This window comes from Podarcis erhardii, assembly GCF_964252035.2.
Source record: "Podarcis erhardii genome assembly, chromosome: 11".
In the NCBI taxonomy this organism is placed as follows: Eukaryota; Metazoa; Chordata; class Lepidosauria; order Squamata; family Lacertidae; genus Podarcis; species Podarcis erhardii.
Window position 1 is genome coordinate 17,098,698 of NC_138501.1, and position 20,196 is coordinate 17,118,893.

Sequence of the window (20,196 nt, forward strand, 5' to 3'; positions counted from 1 at the left end):
CGCTTCTACGCACTTCGCTGACACACTTAGGGAGCCAGGAATTGAACCCCCGCACAAAATGGTTGTTGACTATATAGCTGACGATAGCTAAGAGCACTGTCGGATTTATGTATAAGCTAAACAAGCTATAGCTTAGGGCCCCACTCTCTTGGGGGGGGGGCAAAAAAAATTAAAGGGGGAAAAACTAGGTGTACATTTCCAAAATCTAAGATAAAAAACAAATAAAATAAAACTGTCATAGAGCAACAGTGTTTTGTGATGTGTAGGCTCCTATGATGTAAGCAATGGGCGCTGCCTGCTAGCCTGCTCCCTAAAATATCACTGGTTTGCTCATTTCTATATGCAGGGTAGGGATGCGGGTGTACAAGTGACAATAAAGTATTTCAATTTCAGTTGTTACTGCTGCTTCATTATGAAGCAAGGGATTGCATGCAGATTAATGTCGCAGAAAAGTGACATGGGTGGCGCTGTGGGTTAAACCACAGAGCCTAGGACTTGCCGATCAGAAGGTTGGAGAACCCCTGACCATTAGGTCCAGTCGTGGCCTACTCTGGGGTTGCGGAGCTCATCTCGCTTTATTGGCCAAGGGAGCCAGCGTACAGCTTCCAGGTCATGTGGCCAGCACGACTAAGCCGCTTCTGGCGAACCAGAGCAGTGCATGGAAACTCTGTTTACCTTCTTGCAGGAGCGGTGCCTATTTATCTACTTGCACTTTGACGTGCTTTCGAACTGCTAGGTTGACAGGAGCAGGGACCGAGCAACGGGAGCTCACCCCATCGTGGGGATTCAAACCACCGACCTTCTGATCAGCAAGTCCTAGGCTCTGTGGTTTAACCCACAGCGCCACCCATGTCACTTTTCTGCGACATTAATCTGCATGCAATCCCTTGCTTCATAATGAAGCAGCAGTAACAACTGAAATTGAAATACTTTATTGTCACTTGTACAACTTGTATACAGTGAGATTACACGAGTACCCCCCCACTCCGCTCTCTTAGTCTTAATTCCCCTCGTGTACTTATGCACACCCACCAAACCCAAAAGTCAGTTGCCCTGTTGTTATCTTTTCATTCAGCAGCCTAACAGCCCACGGATAGAAGCTGTTCTTTACCCTGTTGGTGCAACTAATCGTGCTACTATATCTTCTGCCCGAGGGCAGGAGATCAAGAAAGTGCCGGCCAGGGTGTGAATCATCTCTGAGAATTTTCTTCACTCTCCTGAGGCAATGTTCTTCTGTGATGTCATCCAGTGGATTCACGGGACAGCCCATAATATCTTGTGCTGTATTCACCACCCTCTGTAGGCACTTCCTATCCGTTGATGTCAAACCAGCGTACCACACCGTGATGCAGTATGAAAGGACACTTTCTATTGTGGACCAGTAGAAGGAGATCATCAAATGTTGTTTGACATCGTTCTTTCGCAATACTCTGAGGAGATGGAGTCTCTGTTGGGCTTTCTTAACCGCCTGGGTTGTACTGATTTTCCAAGTAAGGTTTCCAGATATGCAAGATAGAAGTGAGGCTGACCAAGGAAAGGAGCAGAATGGCTCCAGTGCTGCATATAAATAGCACATTGTGGGTGAGACGCAAGGCGTAAGTGCTCACACCAGCATGCTTTCAAACTGCAGACAGGAGAGAGGTGCTGCCAAAGAGCTCCATTCTCTGTTCTCAGTCACCCCAGTGTAAACTTGGCTCAAAAGTTTCCATTTTGTCTGGAATACTGGCAAGGTCTAACATGTTTGGCTAGAATACATTTGCAGGTTCAGTTGGCTCCCTCTGTTGAAATGGAAGAGTTTGTGCCCAACTCCTCTATACACTGCACACCCAAATTCTACGAAGCCTCATCACCCCTGCATTTTAATTTGATCAAGACAAGAACTTTGTATTACTTTTTAGTTAGAACCAAAACACTTGTCTATTTACGTAATTAGGACCCAAATGCCCACCTTTTCTGCTATCACATGGAAAGTATGCTGTAATTACTAAGAGCTACCATGGCTTTCTCCAGAGCAAGTCATGCCAGATTAAACTGCTTTCTTTAATATAGAGATGCAAGCTTGGTGGATCAGGGGAATGCTGTGGATGTAATGTATCTTGATTTTAGTAATGTCTTGAAAATAGTAATGTCTCTGAAAATATTCTTGCAGACAAGTTGATAAAATGTGGGCTTGACAGCGTAACCGTTAGGTGAATTTGTAGCTGGTTGATGGACCAAACCCAGGGTTCATTGTCATTCTGGGGGGAAATGGAGTGCCATGGGGTTCTGTCCTGGGCCCAGTTTTGTTCAACATCTTTATAAATGACGTGGATGAAGGAATATAGGAGATGCTCATTGAATCTGCAGATGACATGAAACTAGGAGGGATAGCTAATATCTCAGAAGATAAAATCAGGATTCAAGATGACCTTAACAGGTTAGAGAACTGGGGCCAAACTAACAAAAGAAATCTCAATAGGGACATATGCCAAGGTTCTGCACTTGGGCAGGAATAATCAGATTCACAAATATAGGATGGGGGACACCTGGTTTGACAGCAGTACATGGGAACAGCATCTAGGGCTCTAGGCGGCATCAACAGAAGTATTGTGTCCAGATCAAGGGAAGTAATGATCTCATTCTATTCTACCTTGGTTGGACCCCACCTTGAGTTCTGTGCCAAGTTCTGGACACAAAAGTTTAAGAAGGGTATTTACAAGCTCGAACATGTGCAGAGAATGACCAAGGTGATAGTGAGTCTGGAAACCAAACCTTATGATGAGCAGCTGTGGGAGCTGGGTATGCTTAGCTTAGAGCAGTGTTTCCCAACCTTGGGCCTCCAGCTGTTTTTGAACTACAATTCCCATCATCCCTGACCACTGGTCTTGCTAGCTAGGGATGATGGGAGTTGTAGTCCAAAAACAGCTGGAGGCCTAAGGTTGGGAAACACTGGCTTAGAGAATACTGAGGGGTCTGCAATATTCCCTTTTCAACGATTTCCTTAACAAACATCCTTTAACTTGATGCAGATACTTCAAAAATATCTGGAGTCTGTACTTAATAGGTTTTTTAATTGCCCTCTTTGTGGGGACGGGAGTGCAGTCAGGTCATGAGTGTTAACAGCTGCCACCCCATCAAGTAAATAAATGAAAATACTTAACTAAAAGTAGAAATCGTAGGAAGATTTTGACAGATTTTCCTGAGCCCTTGGGGTCAAGAGAAAGCAACTGTTGTAGAGACATTTCATTCTGAACCTGCAGCTAAACAGAACCAGACAGAGGATGATGACAGGTGGGTGTCCTGCCCCACCCCCTAACCTAAATTATAGCTAGGTACATGGGTGGTGCTGTGGGTTTAACCATAGAGCCTAGGACTTGCTGATCAGAAGGTCGGCGGTTCGAAGCCCTGTGACGGGATGAGCTCCCGTTGCTCAGTCCCTGCTCCTGCCAACCTAGCAGTTCGAAAGCACGACAAAGTGCAAGTAGATAAATAGGCACCGCTCCTGCAAGAAGGTAAACGGCGACAAAGTGCAAGTAGACAAATAGGTACCGCTCGGGCGGGAAGGTAAACGGTGTTTCCGTTTGCTGCTCTGGTTCGCCAGAAGTGGCTTAGTCATGCTGGCCACATGATCTGGAAGCTGTACACCGGCTCCCTCGGTCAATAAAGTGAGATGAGTGCCGCAACCCCAGAGTCAGCCACGACTGGACTTAATGGTCAGGGGTCCCTTTACCTTTTACATGGGTCAGGTTATCTCGATTCAGATCCAGAGGTAGTAACCCTTTTGTCTAAAGAAGGATGGAGAAGTGAGATCCCAATTTCTCCTCTTCTCCACTCCTTACGTTTTGCCCCGTTGATATTTAATCTCAGGGTGATGAGCAGCCCTCCCCATGAGAGAACTCTATTTGAAGGGAGTCTCTTCTCCACCAGACGTGGAGTTCTCATCATGTGACTCGGAGAGAGGAAAACAAAACCTGGTATGCCTGAGTTTATTTGAGGAGGATTTGGGCCTCCCTTTTCACCCTGCAGCCGCCACCAAGTTTCCCCTGCCAGAGCTCCAGTTGAAACGAAACATGTTTTCTGGGAAGTATTTTCACCGGAGCCATCTCCCACGTCTCTCCCTTACCCTGCTTCCTCGTCTCTTTAGCTGGGCTGATGATCTAATAACATCTCTCTCTCTCTCTCTCTCTCTCTCTCTCTCTCTCTCTCTCTCTCTCTCTGGCAGTCCTTTGCCACCTGGCAGTCTGAGCTGTCTGCGTGAAGCGAAAGGCCTGCATGCAGTTAACCCTGGATGGCGAGGTGCCTGCAGATTGTGGAGAGAGGGAGACCCCTGCTGAACCGAGCGCCTAGCAGATAAGCTGTCTGGTCCTGTCTCTCTGGGCCATCAGAGCCACGGGTAGCGCAGGGCTGCCACCTGCCCTGCCCTGTATAATACAAGATTGCTCCATATTTCAATGTAAAACGCTACGTCCTGTATTCAGGACTTCAGGTCTTCTCCTTCTTCTTCTCCTCTCTTTTTCTCTGTGCCAAGTTACGGATCCTCTCCAAATGAATGTGTTTGAATGGCAAGGTCCTGTATTTAAATCCTGGGTAGCCAAGCACAGACAGATTCACAAATCCATGTGTGTGCACGTGTGTGTGTGTGTCTGTGACCAGTTCCAGAGGCGCCATCCTGTTAGGCTGTAATCGTAGAATCATAGAATTTGGGAGGGACCACGAGGGTCATCTAGTCCAACCCCTGCAATGCAGGAATCTTTTGCCCAACTGGGGACTCGAACGCATGACTGTGTTTGCCCAACTGAGCTCGACTGTAACGCGTTGAAGCCCCTTCAGCAACAGATGAAAGAAGAATAACGGTTCACCAACCGCCCCGTCTCGCCCGGTCCTGTCTCAGGTGGCAACGCAGCCTTAGGGGTGAACGAGGCTGGAAGCCTGACGAAGGAGGCAGAGATGCGAAAAGAGGATTGTTGTTGTTGTTGTTTTGTTTAGCGGACCTGGAACTGTGGAGCCGGCACGTTTCGAAGCCCATTACGCGAACAAATAGCGCAGGAGGCGCCTGCCAGAATGGGCTTGTGTAACTTTGCGAACGTGCCAGAAAAGTTTAAAAAGCCCTCATCTCCTCCCACCCACCTACCCTCCGCCTCTCCCTCCCTCCCTCCCTCCCTCCGCTGCCGCTTCATTCCAGACACCAGCAAAAGCAAGAGGGAGAGGCGGCTCGCTCAGTCCCGCGCCGAGCGCATTCCTTTTAGCAGTCTTGGAGAGGAAGAGAGGGGAAGCTTGCTGCAAAGGGGAAATCTGCCACCTGTGTACGAAGAAAGCGCCCAGGCGCCTGCAAGAGCTGCTTCTTCGCCGTCGGGCTGCTGTTTGGCTCGACGGTCCTTCCAGGACCCAGGGGTGCCAAGGGGTACCCCACTCGCCGCCGCCGCCGCTATGCGCCTCTCCACCCGGCCGCCGCTGCTGCTCCGCATAGCCCAGCTGCAGGCGTGCGTCTTTTGGAGTTGCCTGCTGTGCGCGCCGTCGGGCGCGCTGCCTCAGCCAAGGAACCCGCCGCCGCCGGCCGTGTGGAGGCAAAGGATTCAGTGGGAGAACCAGGGGCAGCTATACAGCCTGCTCAGCGTGGGCTCCCAGTACCAGCCGCCTCGACGGCGCGCAAGCCAGCAACCCTCGCACGGCGGCCACGTGTTGCTCCTCCGGGGCAATGGCACCTCTCCGCGCAGGGCGCAAGCGGTCGCCGCCGACGGCACCACCCGGAGACCCGAGGCGCAGCACTGGTTCCAAGCCGGCTACCAGCAGCCCGCCGGCGACAGGGGGCGCGGGGCCGACGGCGCTGCCAGCAGCAGCTCTCGGCGAGCGCCCCTCGCCAGCGCCCCCTCCAGGCCGGGCAACAGCAGCGGCGCGCCTCCTCTGAGCAACTTCCCTCGGGCGCGCGGCTTAGACCGCATGGTGGGCGATGACCCCTACAACCCGTACAAGTACTCGGACGACAACCCGTACTATAACTATTACGACACGTACGAGCGGCCCCGGCCCGACAGCCGACAGCGGCCCGGTTATGGCACCGGTTACTTCCAGTACGGTAAGAGCGCGCAGTTCGCCACGCGACGGGAGAGAAAGTGTGGCGAGGAATTGCGCCCCTGCAGTGACTTAAACGTGGAGTTGGTCGCTTGCTCTGCCAACAGCAGTCGCCCTCCGAAAAAAACCCCAACCACTCTTTTTAAAACGCGGTGGGGTTTTTTTGGGGGGGCGGGGAGCGGGTATTGAGTCGTTGTTTTTATTCCGATTATATATTTTGCGATTTTATATTTTGATTTTGTTCTGCCATCCGCCCTGAGATCTCCCGGTATAGGGCGGTATATAAATTCAATTAATAATAATAATAACCCAACCCCGACGCAGCCACGTGGCAAATCCTGCCCTCCCCGCCAGACGGCACGTTTAACACGGAGCGCTTGGCAAGGCGGCCGGCTCCACTGCCGTTATTCGCCATCTGGTTCCAGCCCTCCCCCTTTGCCCCTCACCGTGTCTGCGTTGTTGTCAGCCTGGAACTTATTGCACGAGAATATCCCTTATTCACTGGAAACTTTTTTTTCCAACAAGGGTTGTTTCTCTGTACTTTAAAAAGTAATGTTAAAACAACAACAACAACCCACAAATCAACTTCTACAATTCAGTGCAGAGCGCTGGAGTGGGAAGGTTTTTCAGGACAAACATTCTGTTATCTTAGCGGTGGTTCATTTCCTTTATGCTGGAGGGAGTGGGGTTCTGTCCTACTGCTGCACTGACATTTTAACTCCAGCCCACAAGACCCCTCGCCAGCCATCAAAAAAGCTCTCTGCACATGGTCAGAGGCACTGTTATTATTAAATCTGGTCCTGTGCACAAACTGCTGGGGCTGAACCATGGATCAGTTAAGACCCCTACTGCACGCTTTGAAGAAAGAAGCCTTATGGTTATGGCACCCCTGCCCCCAAATTTCCCCACTCCTAGAACAAAGGAAACTTGCACCAACACTCTGTCTCTTTGCTTTAAAGTAAGGCTGGAAGGTGCCCTTCATCTTCAGGCTCTTTGAACAGGGTTAATTCAAACCACAACCTGCCTAATGGATGGCCAGCGTCATTTGTTTCGGCATAGCTGCAGGTCCATATAACAAAGAGCAAAGCTCCACAGTGTCGGACACATTTCTGGTATTTTGATCTGGCAGACTTAAGTGTACTCCTCAGCTGGTGTCCTTATGAGGAAGAATCCCTTGAAGATTTATGAGAAAAATTGCTTTGGAGAGTGCTGTGTTTCACAGTATCTGCCAATCTGCAAGGCACGTTGTCTTTTCATATTCCCGCCCCCCTTTTGATCTTGAGAAAAACGACTCTTGGTTCTTGTTAACCAGCCATGGATGTGAGAGATGTGGATTGTATGTAGTGTTTAGGAAGATTTAGTTTGTGACTCCTCTAAGATAGGCAAAATGCAAACATGTTCTGGGCTTGATCTGTTCTCTCTCTCTCTCTCTCTCTCTCTCTGTGTGTGTGTGTGTGTTGTGGCATGATGCACTGCAGGTCTCCCAGACTTGGTACCAGATCCGTACTACATCCAAGCATCCACTTATGTACAGAGGACTTCCATGTACAACCTGAGGTGCGCTGCTGAAGAGAACTGCCTAGCAAGGTAAACAGGAGTCACTCCTGCCCCTTGGTTTATGTTGACACTGGATTCCTAACTGAATCTGATGGGAAGATCTGGAGTCTTAGAATGAGGGTTTGTAAAAGAGGCACCCACCAGATTAGATTCAGAATGTCACATTGAAATTGGTGGGATAAGTTGGTTTTGTTACCTTAAAAGTACCGTTGCTTTCAATAGGACCAAAGCATGACCAACTTTGTGTGGAACCACATTGCTTTTACAACACAGTTCAGGACATGCTGACAAAAATGTAAAAATGTCACACTGGCAGCTTGACGAGAGGGAAGAGGAGTTAATTTCATAAGTAGTAGAGAGTTCTGCCTCCATTCCAGTTGATGAAACATACTGTTTCTATTACCCTCTGCTGAGAGCTGGATGACCAAACTACAAGGCTTCCATGCCCTTATTGTTTGGGAATTACTGCCTTAAGAAGTGCCTGTTTTTCATTAAGTCAGTGCTTCGCTAATTTTTGAAAACAAGTCCCCCTTGAACACATCGTTTACAAATTGTGAAATAAGTTGGGGTTTTTTTTAAAAAAAGGTAAAATCTTGCTATTTGATAAATGCAATTTGCAATCAGCTCTTAATAAACCATTTACTTTCTGATTATTATTATTATTATTATTATTATTATTATTCCATGGCTTTTCAACCAATGCGTATCTACTAGGGAGAAAATTCCATTGAACTCAGTGGGACTTCTTTGCAAAGATGCATATGCATAAGATGAGACTGTGAGGATACTAATATAAAAAATGTATTTTAGATCTGATGGAATATTGTTATGCAAAACAGCCTCTCAAAATTAGTTCATAGCAATGCCAGCCAAGATTTGGTAATATGCTTTTTACACTTGCAGTAGTGCTAGCAAATTGATTAAGAGTATATTGTACTTGAGGATGATAGAAAAATAGCTAGCTAATGTTACACAACTCCATCATATTCTTAGTTGACATTTTAAAGGGGAAATATAGAAACTCTGCTGAAATTGGCAGGAGAGGAAGGAAGTGGAGATCACATGGACATGATCAGCAGGAAGAGGAATCAACACCTACTCTGACTCGGCAGACACAAAAAATTCTGGTAAAAGATTTGGACTTGGTGGCCAAAGCAAATTTTGACCTATTGCAACAACAGAAAATCCACCTTTCATAGGACACCAACAAGGGAAGATAAAAATAAGTTCAGTAAACAAAAGTAGGCATGGGATATGTTTTTTTTCTGACATTCAGCCATGGCCTACTACTTCTTAGTTTTTAAAAAACATTTTCCTAAATATTTTATTGAAATAATGCACACTTCCTCTGATTTGAAGAGAGGAATTGGTTATGCTCATCAACTAGGCATGTGTTGGGCATAATCAAAAGGAGTCAAACGTAAACATTAATAGCAACTGGAACAACAGCAACAACAACAACAGTAAATTGTTGTTTTTTTACCCATGAGGTCTCTGGACAGGTTTCCACAATTTAATAATACAATATTAAAATCAGTTAAAACAAAGCAGTCAATAGAATAGGGTGGCTCCTAAAATACATATTTCAGGTGTCAAAGGTCAGGGTAAAGAGGCATATCTTCAGCATATAATGGAAACTGCACAATGAAGATTTCTTCCTCTCTGGGGAAGGAATTACACAGCTTAGGAGTTGCCATAGAAAACCCCCTCTCCCATTCTCCCCCTCTCACAGTAGGGGTGGGGGAACTACCAAGAGGGCCCCCTCTGCTGATCTTAACACCTGAGAGGGTCTGTAGAGAAGGGGAAACCGCATTGGACATTGTTAAGCAGCTTCAGCTCTCGTTATGTTGCATTCTCTAAAAATCCCCAAGAGATTGTTTCAACTATAATAAATACAAATGTCGCACCATAAGGCAAAGTGTGTTTAACGAGCAATTTCAAGCCTATTTCATGCGCATGTATGTTTTACATATTTGCAGCTCAGCTTACAGGTCGGATGTCAGAGACTATGATAACAGAATGCTTCTGAGATTCCCCCAGAGAGTGAAAAACCAAGGCACATCAGATTTCTTGCCAAGCCGACCACGATACTCTTGGGAGTGGCACAGTTGTCATCAGTGAGTGAAGGGCTCAGTATGGTACTTTCCAATTATGTTCACTTGCTGTTTGTTTGTTGTGATGTGGCTTCCAGCACTCCACTCCACTCCCTTCCCCTGCTCTTGCTGCCATGCAGAAAATAGCAGGAGTCGAACCCTTACCCACTGAACTCAAGTTTACAACCCTGCTTTAGGAATACAGTGGAACCTCGGTTTTCTAACCCAATCCGTTTCAGAAGACCGTTCGACTTCCGAAACATTCAAAAATCAAAGCATGCAATTCCAGCAGTATTTACTTACAGAAAACTCAAAACGGAAGCCATTCAATTTCCAAAAAGCAGTCAAAAACCAAAGCAGTTACTTCCGGGTTTTCGGCATTTGTAAACTGAAACGTTCAACTTCCGAGACGTTCAAAAACTGAGGTTCCACTGTAGAAAATAAATAGGAGCTATTCCAATGTGATGGAAAACGTAACTTGTTCATCTTCCATGTATACATTTTGGACATTCAGAACATACTTACTCAGTAATCAGTGGAAATGTTAGGTGGGTGAAATTGGTTGACTCAAGGTGATGTTGGTATCCGAGCTCTTTAACTCAATGAGCATTTCCTGCATATGGGAAGGATTCAAAGATGTGCTAATATAGGTATGGTTTCTGTGATCTGAAGACTGCCATACAACAGAAGGTAGCCTTTGGTTTTCAGCTGCTTAGGCCACACATAGGGCAAATATTACCTTCGTTGATTTTAGACAAGCCTTTGCCAATCTGGTGCCCCCAGATGTTTGGTACCACAACTCACATCAGCTTGGGAGGGCCTGCAAAGGCAGCTTTAGACCCAAAGAGGGACATTTGTGTTGAAACATGTTGCTTGATTCCTTCTGTTGGAATCAACAATAAGAAAATGCAATGGAGTGAAGACGTTGAGGTGGCTGTCTAAAGTTAACCTATTTCCCCTCCAAATAAATAAAAAAATTGTCCAGTAGCACCTTAGAGACCAGCTAAGTATGTTCTGGGCATGCACACAAGAAGGTATCTGAAGAAGTGTGCACACACAGAAAAGCTTATATCCAGAACATACTTAGTTGGTCTCTAAGGTGCTACTGCACAATTTTTTAATATATTTCGACTGCGTCAGATCAATACAGCTACCTACCTGAATCTATTTCCCCTCCAGCTACTCTACTGTGAGAAATATAATGTAGCAACAGAACAGGCCATTCACAATATGACTAATGAATAATCAGAAGCATAATAAGGCAATGTGTGTAAAACTAGAACATATTTAACACAGTGGAGTTTAAATATGAAAATATTTTGCGTAAATACTTGGGGGCCACTGATAGAAAAAGAATCAGAATCTATAGTATCCTTGGAATTTACAGTATACAAAGTAAGCATTTTTAATTCAGATGAACAGTATTCAAGGGTAACAATTAGACACTCCGATATAGACACTTAGGTGCTTCCTACTTCTTGCAACAGGAAATTTTGCAACAATGATTTTGCTTAGTCTTTAAACAAACTAAATGCTATGCAACAATTTGCTCTCAAGAGCTGTATTTGTACTATAATTGTTGAATAATGGAACTATATGAAGAACAGTAACGTAGGGCAACAAAATATTAGCCCATTAGTTTGGAATAATAAACAGCGGTTGTAAGGCTCTATGCCAACGTTGTTTTGCTGGCCACTATTGTTGTTGTTGTTGGGTTAACACTTAATAAAAAAGTTTGCCTGTGGTTTAACAGACACTACCACAGTACAATAGCCAACTGTTGGGCTAATTCATGAGATCACTCTTGAGATGCCCCCCACCAAAAAGATAAGTTGGTAGTGCAGTGTTCTTAAATCTAAGGTTTCTTTAAAGCATTTATAAATTAGAATCGGTTATTCGCAAGTGACCAGTGCAGCGTATCTGTGGGAACTTGTTTTTCCAACAAACGCTCTGTGAATAGAATCAATGCCCTATTCAGTTATCAAGTGCATTGAGACACTGGCAGCTTTAACGTTTATGTGCATCTTGGAGAACAAAAAGCCTTGCTATGGCCTAAACTTTTGTGGACTTCCTGAACATTTCAGGAAGGGCCATAGTCCAGAGCTTCTCCATGTAGGACCAATCAGAAAACCTGGAGAGCAACAGTCAGTCTGCATAGACAATTCTGATCTAGACAGATCAATGATCTTCTTTGGTATAAGGTATTTTCCTTTGTTCCTTATTACTATAGTCCACTTTATCAGATACCTATAACCAGTACCCTTTTTTTCTAAAGGGGTACTCTCATTTTCCTTCTCATATTGAAATACTGCCCCTCAATGAGGCCAAACTTAGATTCACAAAATGTTTAGGAGTATGCGTACCCCTGTGCCCCCCCCCACAAAAGCACTGCCTATAACTCAGGATATATACACATGGTGCGTGCAAGGGGAACTGTAAACAGCGAGTTCAGTGGGAAATTAAATGCAGCAAACAAAATGAAGTCTACAAAACATATGACACAAGAATAGTTTACGCAAAGAACTGGAAAGAAAGGATTACTCCGACAAAGGAGCAATGGTTGCAAAAATAAGAAACTGGGATGAAAATACAGTAAAATAAAAAGCGAGTGGGATTGCTTTCGAGAATATTTAAAGAGAGATGGAATCAAGGCAAACTTTCAAGTGAGCATAAAGTGGGGGGGCGGGGAGGTAAGTGAATCGTAGGGATAGAAAAGGTGGAAAAAGAAAGGCGATGTAGCAAATAAAAGAAAATGTGCTAGGAGGTCAATGAGGGATAGGTTGGGAAGTCTACGTAATAGTAAGATAAGATGATGCATGTATGTATGGCCAAGTGTAAACTTAAAAATGCATAAATAAAATTAACATTTTTTTTTATCAAAACACAAAAAAAACCTTATGACACAATAGGTCTGTTAGACTCCATAGTGTCATGAGACTCTTTGAGCTTTTTGCTGCAACAGTCACCCCTCTTGAAGCTTCCATCTTGATTATTCCATGGTGTAGTCAGTGGGCACCAAATAACTTGCTAATGTGACTCGCTAGAAAAACCTGAAGTGACGTGATACACAGACACCTTCTCCCACAACTGATCTTTGTGCCAAAGCTGGTAACAAACCCCTGGGAAAACGTACTTTACTTGGACGAAACTCATATCTCAAGCCAGTTATTAATTATGGACAATTCCTGTCCCTCCCTCGGTTTCTTCTAACTCCTCTTTTGCATGGCTTATCTAGCTGAACAACCTGCTCAAGAATCCTTATTCCAAACCTGCACTCCCACACCTCACGTGCAAAAAGATCCACAGCAGTTTCATGCAGCAACTTAGTATGAGTTAGGTGATTAATGAATCAACTAAATTCATACAATTAATTGCAATTTGCTTCATTGGGTCAGACCTAGCTATAGATTTTGGGAGGCCCTGGACAGGCAGGGAGTGGGGGCCACCAGCCCTCTCCAGTGCCTCTACTCTCCCCTTCCCACTCCCCGCAGCAGCTAGGCTATAAATGCCCTCCTGTTGTTTACTGGTTTACCCAGTGGCAATGGCACCAGAATGGGCTGGGAGCCATTTCTGTACCCTAAGATAAAGAGCAACTTAGAAATGCTTTAAAGAATTAACTCACAATACAACAGTGTCACCACTGTTTCTGGGTAAGCGCACAAGTGTGCACAAGCAGGAGATTGGCATGTTTAGCAGCACTTCCACTTGAGGGACTCAAGGGACACTGAGGGCATCCACCAAGGCAGGCATCAGCCCTGGTGGGCTGTGCCAGGGCACATGGGCACTATCCAATGTTCCAGTATGCTTGGTGCTGACGCTAAGCCAGAACTGAATGACTAAACCTGCCAGTTCATAAAATCCTTGTGGATTAAGAATACAGTGGTACCTCGGGTTAAGTACTTAATTTGTTCCGGAGGTCCGTTCTTAACCTGAAACTGTTCTTAACCTGAAGCACCACTTTAGCTAATGGGGCCTCCTGCTGCTGCCGCGCCGCCAGAGCACAATTTCTGTTCTCATCCTGAAGCAAAGTTCTTAACCCGAGGTAATATTTCTGGGTTAGCGAAGTCTGTAACCTGAAGCGTATGTAACCTGAAGCGTATGTAACCTGAGGTACCACTGTACTTACAGTGCACTTTACGGCGCTGAGCAGCTCTCAAAGTCCCTTACAAAAAATGCTCACAAAACAAACACTAAAGTATCTTATTAGAGCCAGGATCATTTAGGTGGCATTTCCTGCCCTCGTTCTTGGTCTCCTCAGGTGTTGCCTTTTGAGGATTGCCATATTTCAAAACGTAAAATTCCTGACACGAGCAAACTTATTTGGCCTTTTTTAGGAAGACCCCAAAAATATTGAGCTATTTTTAGGAACAAACCCAAATTGTTGACCTGCCCCCAAAATAGTGAGCTGTTCCCACTGCTTTTCCTATCATGTTGCCATACATCCAGGTTCTCCCTGGCAAAATTCTCCCGATGCCATTTTTACACCCAAGAACCAGGACATGTCAGGAATTTTCCTGACGTATGGCAAGCGTATGCATTTTACCCTCTGCCTACCTAGCATCGGAGCCCACTGAAGTCATCTTTTAATCTTTAATGTTTTGTTACGTTTTCATATATGTTGGAAGCTGACCAGAGTTGCAGGGCAACCCAGTCAGATGGGCAGGGTACAAATAACAAAAATATTATTTATTATTATCTGAGGTAAAGGAGGCTGAATAGTTGGATCTCACTTAGACCATAGAGGAGGTGAATCGTCCCTTATGCTTTAAGCAGTAACAGGAATGTATACTAGAAGCTGGTAATCATTGACTCTGAAAAGAGGGCTGTTCAGATATATGGCTTTAATAATAACTGAAAAGATATGATAGCAAAGTCATTAAATCATATATGATTTAGCTAAGATTCCTGAAGGAATCTCAGACTAGATGACCCTTGATACCTTCCAACTATACAACTGGATGATTTTATTATTCTAATAAAAAAGGATAAAACACTGGTACTAACTCTAGAATCAGAATACTTTGCATTAAGGACGCCTACACGTTGAATGGTTCAAGAAGTTTGTGGCAGTACATATTGCAAAACACAGGCTTGGCTTGTTATGCATGTTTATTATCTTCCTTGGGAACTGTTTCATTTGTGAGTGGGCAGGTTTTGAAACTCACGTATTCCCACCCACAATCTCAGGGATCTAGGCAATATTCTGAAGTGCCTACCTTTTTTAAGAATATAAAGTTGAAAAGATTTGCAACTTAACAACTTACTCAAAAGTTTTTTTATTGTCATTTTTGTAACAACATCCGTTTTGCAGGGTGGGGAGGTAAAAGGACCATTTTGCAGTCCTCGTGTCAGCAACAATTACATTATCACAGTCAGCATTAAGTTGCGTAATTCACTGCAAACTGATGTGGCAATAAGCAAAGCCATTAGTGGTTGTTATTTATTTCGTTACCTATGTTTTCCTCCGAGAAACTAAAAGAGATGAGCGTGGTTAACCTCTCCCCTGCTTTAGTCCTCTCAACAGTCCTGTGAAGCAAGTTAGGCTGGGAAGTAGCTGAAAGGGAGCTTCATCACTGAGTATTTGATTTTGGGTCTTGTCATTCCTAGTTTGACACTCTCAACACAAACGGTCTATGAATACCTGCCAGCCATAACAGGTGAAAAAGAAGCTGCATATAAAAGGGGTTAGGATTTCACTGAACAAGAAATTCTGGGAACAAACAAGACTGTGTGCGTGAGCTTTCCAGAAGAATCTGCGTGGACACTGCCAGAAACTAGATTGATCTTCTAGTACAAAAGTGTCTACTCAAAAACGAAACGTAGTTTAAATGCACAGAAGCTCTTTGCAGCCTACTCAAAAGCAGATCCCATGTATTGCAGCCCAATACATGTCTACTCAAAAGCAGATCCCAGTGGGACTTGCTCCCAGGTAAGAGGGCACAGCTTTAGTCTCGTCCCCCCCAAAAGAAGCTCGCAAAGAAATGGCAACCTACTATTGACAGCACACACCTAGCAGCCTGGGACCCACGTCTGCAGACCCTGCAGGCGGCCCCCTCCTACCTGCACCCGGGCAGGTAACTAAGAAGCAACCTTGCAAGCCCTCGAGGTCGCTACTGCTTACCTCCCCCTGCGCCAGTCACCAGCACCACCCGCCCGTCAAACCTCAACGGAGCGGACATGCTGCTTCAATAACTCGAGAGACACTCCTCCCCAGCTGCACAGCGCAGAGGGTAAGCGGGGAAGAAGCCGGCCAAAGGGCAAGGGGAGAGCGCGTGCGCGACTTGGCTCGTTGCATTCTGGGAACTGTAGTTCGTTGGAGCAAGCAGCCGCCGCCACCACCACCACCTCCTCCTCCTCCGAGCCGCGCAGCTTAAATGCAGTACTAGCGATCGGTTTCAATGGACCAGGATTTCCCCAAACTTAGGTCCCCATATGTTGTGGGTTTTTTGGACTACAACTCCCAGCTAGCAGGACCAATGATCAGGGATGATGGGAATTGTAGTCCGAGATCCAAGTTTGGGAAACACTGCATAAACCAGTGATGGCCCTCTAGCTGTTTTTGGGACTACAGTTCCCATCATCCCTGACCACTGGTCCTGTTAGCTAGGGATAATGGGAGTTGTAGTCCAAAAAACAGCTGGAGGGCCAAGTTTGGCCATCACTGGCATACACCCTCTGAAGGTGGAATCGAGACCTTCCCTTTAATGTTAAACGCAGAGGTTCTTGAGCACTTCCAAACAAAAGGTGGTAAAAGCAAAGAGAAGCCTTCCCGTTTTTTAAGAATGAAAAATGTAAGTGGTGGGGCCGTTTTGAACTGGCAGCTGAGCTCTCACTTGCGCCCCAGGAGATATTTAAAAATGGCAGCGCCCATGTGAACCAAGAAATCTGATTCCTTGTTCATGCAGCCGACTAAAGGTGGTTCAGGGAGGAGCAGAAGCGCACCTTCTGTCCTCCAGATGTTGTGCACTACAACTCCCATCATGCTTCAGCATCAGTTGTTCTGGCTGGGGCTGATGGAAGCTGTAGCTCAGAGGGCACCAGGTTGGGGAAGGCTGGAGTAGAAACTGGCAATGGGTGTAAAAGTAATGGGAAGGGCAAAGGATGCGTAGGTTATGCTGTGGATAGAAATGCGTGTTGCATTTGTGCCTCACAGCACAATAGGGTACATGTCTACTCCAAAGTAAGTCTCATTGAGTTCCATGGGACTTAAAAGGGACATGGGTGGCGCTGTGGTCTAATCCACTGAGCCTCTTGAGCTTGCTGATTGGAAGGTCGGTGGCTTGAATCCACACAACAGGGGTGAGCTCATGTTCCTCTGTCCCAACTTCTGGCAACCTAGCAGTTCGGAAGCACGCCAGTGCAAGTAGATAAATAGGTACCACTGCAGCAGGAAGGTAAATGGCATTTCAGTGCACTTTCGCATTTGTCACGGTCCAATGTACGCCAGTAGTAGTTTGGTCATGCTGGCCACATGACCCGAAAAGCTGCCTGCGGACAAATGCCGGCTCCCTTGGCCTGAAACAAGACAAGTGGGTCCTTTAACTTTACCTACTCTTGGGTAAGTGGGTTTAGAATTGCAGCCTCAAACTCGAGTGCTGTTTTAGTTCTAGAGGAGGGAAGGCTTGGGAAAACATATTTATAAAAGAATACCAGCAGCATTCTGTTAATTTGCACACATTTTCTGAGAAGGCAAAAAGTCTTCTGAAAAATTAAACTTTGCAGTAATTGAAAGCATCTGGCAATGTTGCAGTTTTTCAAGTTCACAGAGTTACTCAAACCACGGCAGATGTATCTTTCAAATGGAAACAGAAAAGGCACCTCTGATCTTGTCAACTCTGCTGGCTGGGTCATGGGACAATTTGTTCAGTTAAAGAGACCTACAGATATGTTTGAAACTTCGGTTTGTCAGAAGATGTCAAAAGTTTGAGAAATGCGAGGTGCAAAGCTTGGTATGAGGCATGCTTGTGGAATTGGAAGACGGGATCCATCCCTTCTCTTCGTAGCCAAGAAGTGCAAGATGCAGGATAAAAATAAAGACTATCCAAAATCCATGGCCAGACAATATTTGTTAAGACCAACTGAAATGTAACAAAACAGGGCCAACTTTTAGTGTTCCTCTGTTCTCTTATTAGGCTGCATGGGAGAAAGGGAGAGAAGCTGGCTTGGCATTAGAATATATTTAGTCACAGAATGAGATAGTACAGCATACTCCAATTAATTTCCATATGGAAATTTAGATGCATGCATATGGTTAAGTGAACTACATAGTCCATATGTTAGTCATTAAGCTGTCTGGAGACTATTCAAGTTTCAGGTTACTGCTGGGACTAAAAGCCACCATCCGTTCGAAATACATTACTTCCCTCAACATATTCTGAGCACTGTCGTTTGTTAAGGACGCTGCAGATTTTTCTTTATATACCGAAAAGCCCAACCCTAGCCTCCTACAAGGAAAAGGTTTGTGCCATAATAAACCGGTGAATCTTTTAAGGTTACGGCAGCTGCTCCGGAAGTTCTAAAAAAAATGGGTAATACACTAGGTGCCCATCAGTGTTTTAAAAGCACCGCAATACTTTAGTCCTTTTCTGTAACAGTGCTGCAAAAAGTACTTTCAAATCTCGCGAGACTTGCTTTCTTCCGACAGAAGCCAGCGTGTGTGTGTGAGAGAGAGAGAGAGAGAGAGAGAGAGAGAGAGCGCACGCGCAGTTACTCTTCGATACGACGTAGTTGGCAGTTGGGAGTAGCACGTGACCACCCGAGTTCTTCTGCCCAGCCAGCCAATGGTGGCGCTCCTCGCTCGGGCCGCGGGGCTTTCGAGGGCTCGGTCGGCGAGACAAGATGGCGGCGCTTAGGGCTGAGGCGTCTTCTCAGATGGGTAAGGCGCGGCGGCGGCCGGCAGGGCAGGGCACGCTCTTTTTAGGCGTGGGAGACGCGACCTGCCCGGACGCAGCGTGACGGCGACAAGGAGGAAGGGGAATGACTGCGCCCGCCTCATGGGGGGGGGGGGCTGGTGGGTGCCCTCTGCACATGGCCAGGAACGCTCGTGCTATTTTTTTGTAATTATTCCCAACCCAAAAGCCCGCCTTTTTTACGAGGCTCCCGGCGCAGTAATATAAATCTCAAACCCTTTTTAATGTCCAATTTGTCAACCTCAAAAAGCCACACAAGTAGCAACACACACACTATGGAAACGTTTGAAAACGAATGAACATTAAATTAAATAAAACTACACAAGGGGATCTCTGCATTTTTCAAGGCCGGTGGTCCCAAATACAGGACGTGTAAGGGATATATGTAATCCTGCAAAAAAGAGAGCTGCATATTCTCTGATAAGAATACTATATCAAAATCTGATTTCCTCCCCACTAGGGGGAGTATTGTACTGCTGACACAACTACACAATTTTGCACCCTCCCAGTGCTTTGCACCAACCTCAGGATTGCTTTATCTCTAGCATCTTAATAATTAGATAACCTGATTTATTACTGTAGAAAGGACTGGCTGCTGGCATGTTTTCAGTTTCTGAAAGAGAGAACATTGCTGCTTTAATTTCAAGTTTTTTTGGTTGGTTTGTTTTTAACATATTAGAGAAAAAAGGGCCAGTTTAAAGGAGTGGATTCACTGAAGTATGTTTTACACCATCTCCAAGCACCATTCTAGCATTTCAATCTCTTCTGATTCAGATGAAACAGAACTGGGTGTCCTCCATATTGGTGACACCTCACTATGAAACACTGAGCAGTTTCACATAGCTGTTAAATAATATGTCAGTTTGCATGGAGCATTATTATTATTTATACTCCACCCCACTCTGGGTGGCTCCCAGCAGATTAAAAACAGAATAAAACATCAAACATTAAAAACTTTCCTAAGCAGGGCTGCCTTTAGATAACTCGCATGGCACCAAACAATGATGCCCTCATAACTACTTTTTGAAAGCCACCCTGCAGGTAACGGTGAAACTGCCGAAGTACAGTGTCCCCAACCTTGATCTCCCTGGGCTGTTCCAGAAGAATACCATTGGCAACCGTTTCAAAAGTCACTGAGAGGTTGAGAAAAATAAGTAGGTATAGATGGCTCTGCCTAACGGTACTGTCCTGCTTTGAATCAGCAATTTTGTCCCTAAAGTGCAGAACAAATTTGTCACAGCAGGCTGCTCAGGGTGTCAGAGCAGCTCTCTGGGCCAGATGAAAACAGCCCATTTGCTGCTTGGAAGCTCTGCTGGACAGCTACCTGCAGTTGCAGTGGTGGCCACTGGTGGAGAAAGAGGGGGCGGGGAGAGCATACCACCCCTGGCAGCGCGATCCCGGTGGGGTGCAATCACGGCTGCCCCGCCCCCTGCAGGCAGCACGCCACCCCCAGGATGTGTGCCACGCCCCTGTGGGCGGTGTGCCACACCCCCAGGATGCGCACCAGCCACGCATCTGTCTGTTCTCTGCCCCCCCCCCCCCGGTGCCAGAGCATGAAACTCTGCCACTGTGGGCGGTGTGCCACACCC

At 45.8% G+C, this 20,196-nt stretch overlaps 1 protein-coding gene and 1 long non-coding RNA gene across 2 annotated transcripts; both read left to right on the forward strand.

The window, feature by feature from the left end:
• Positions 1–4,903: 4,903 nt before the first annotated feature.
• Positions 4,904–11,494, forward strand: LOX (lysyl oxidase; the record flags this gene model as incomplete). Its single annotated transcript, XM_081880671.1, has 4 exons — positions 4,904–6,052; positions 7,527–7,635; positions 9,585–9,722; positions 11,452–11,494. The coding sequence occupies exons 1-4, from the start codon at positions 5,041–5,043 to the stop codon at positions 11,492–11,494; spliced, it is 1,302 nt and encodes a 433-aa protein (XP_081736797.1). The 5' UTR covers positions 4,904–5,040.
• Positions 11,495–16,356: 4,862 nt separating this feature from the next.
• Positions 16,357–17,749, forward strand: LOC309352295. The gene is made up of 2 exons (XR_014161234.1): positions 16,357–16,489; positions 17,458–17,749. It is a non-coding gene; the product is annotated as an uncharacterized lncRNA (long non-coding RNA).
• The last annotated feature ends 2,447 nt before the right edge of the window (positions 17,750–20,196 follow it).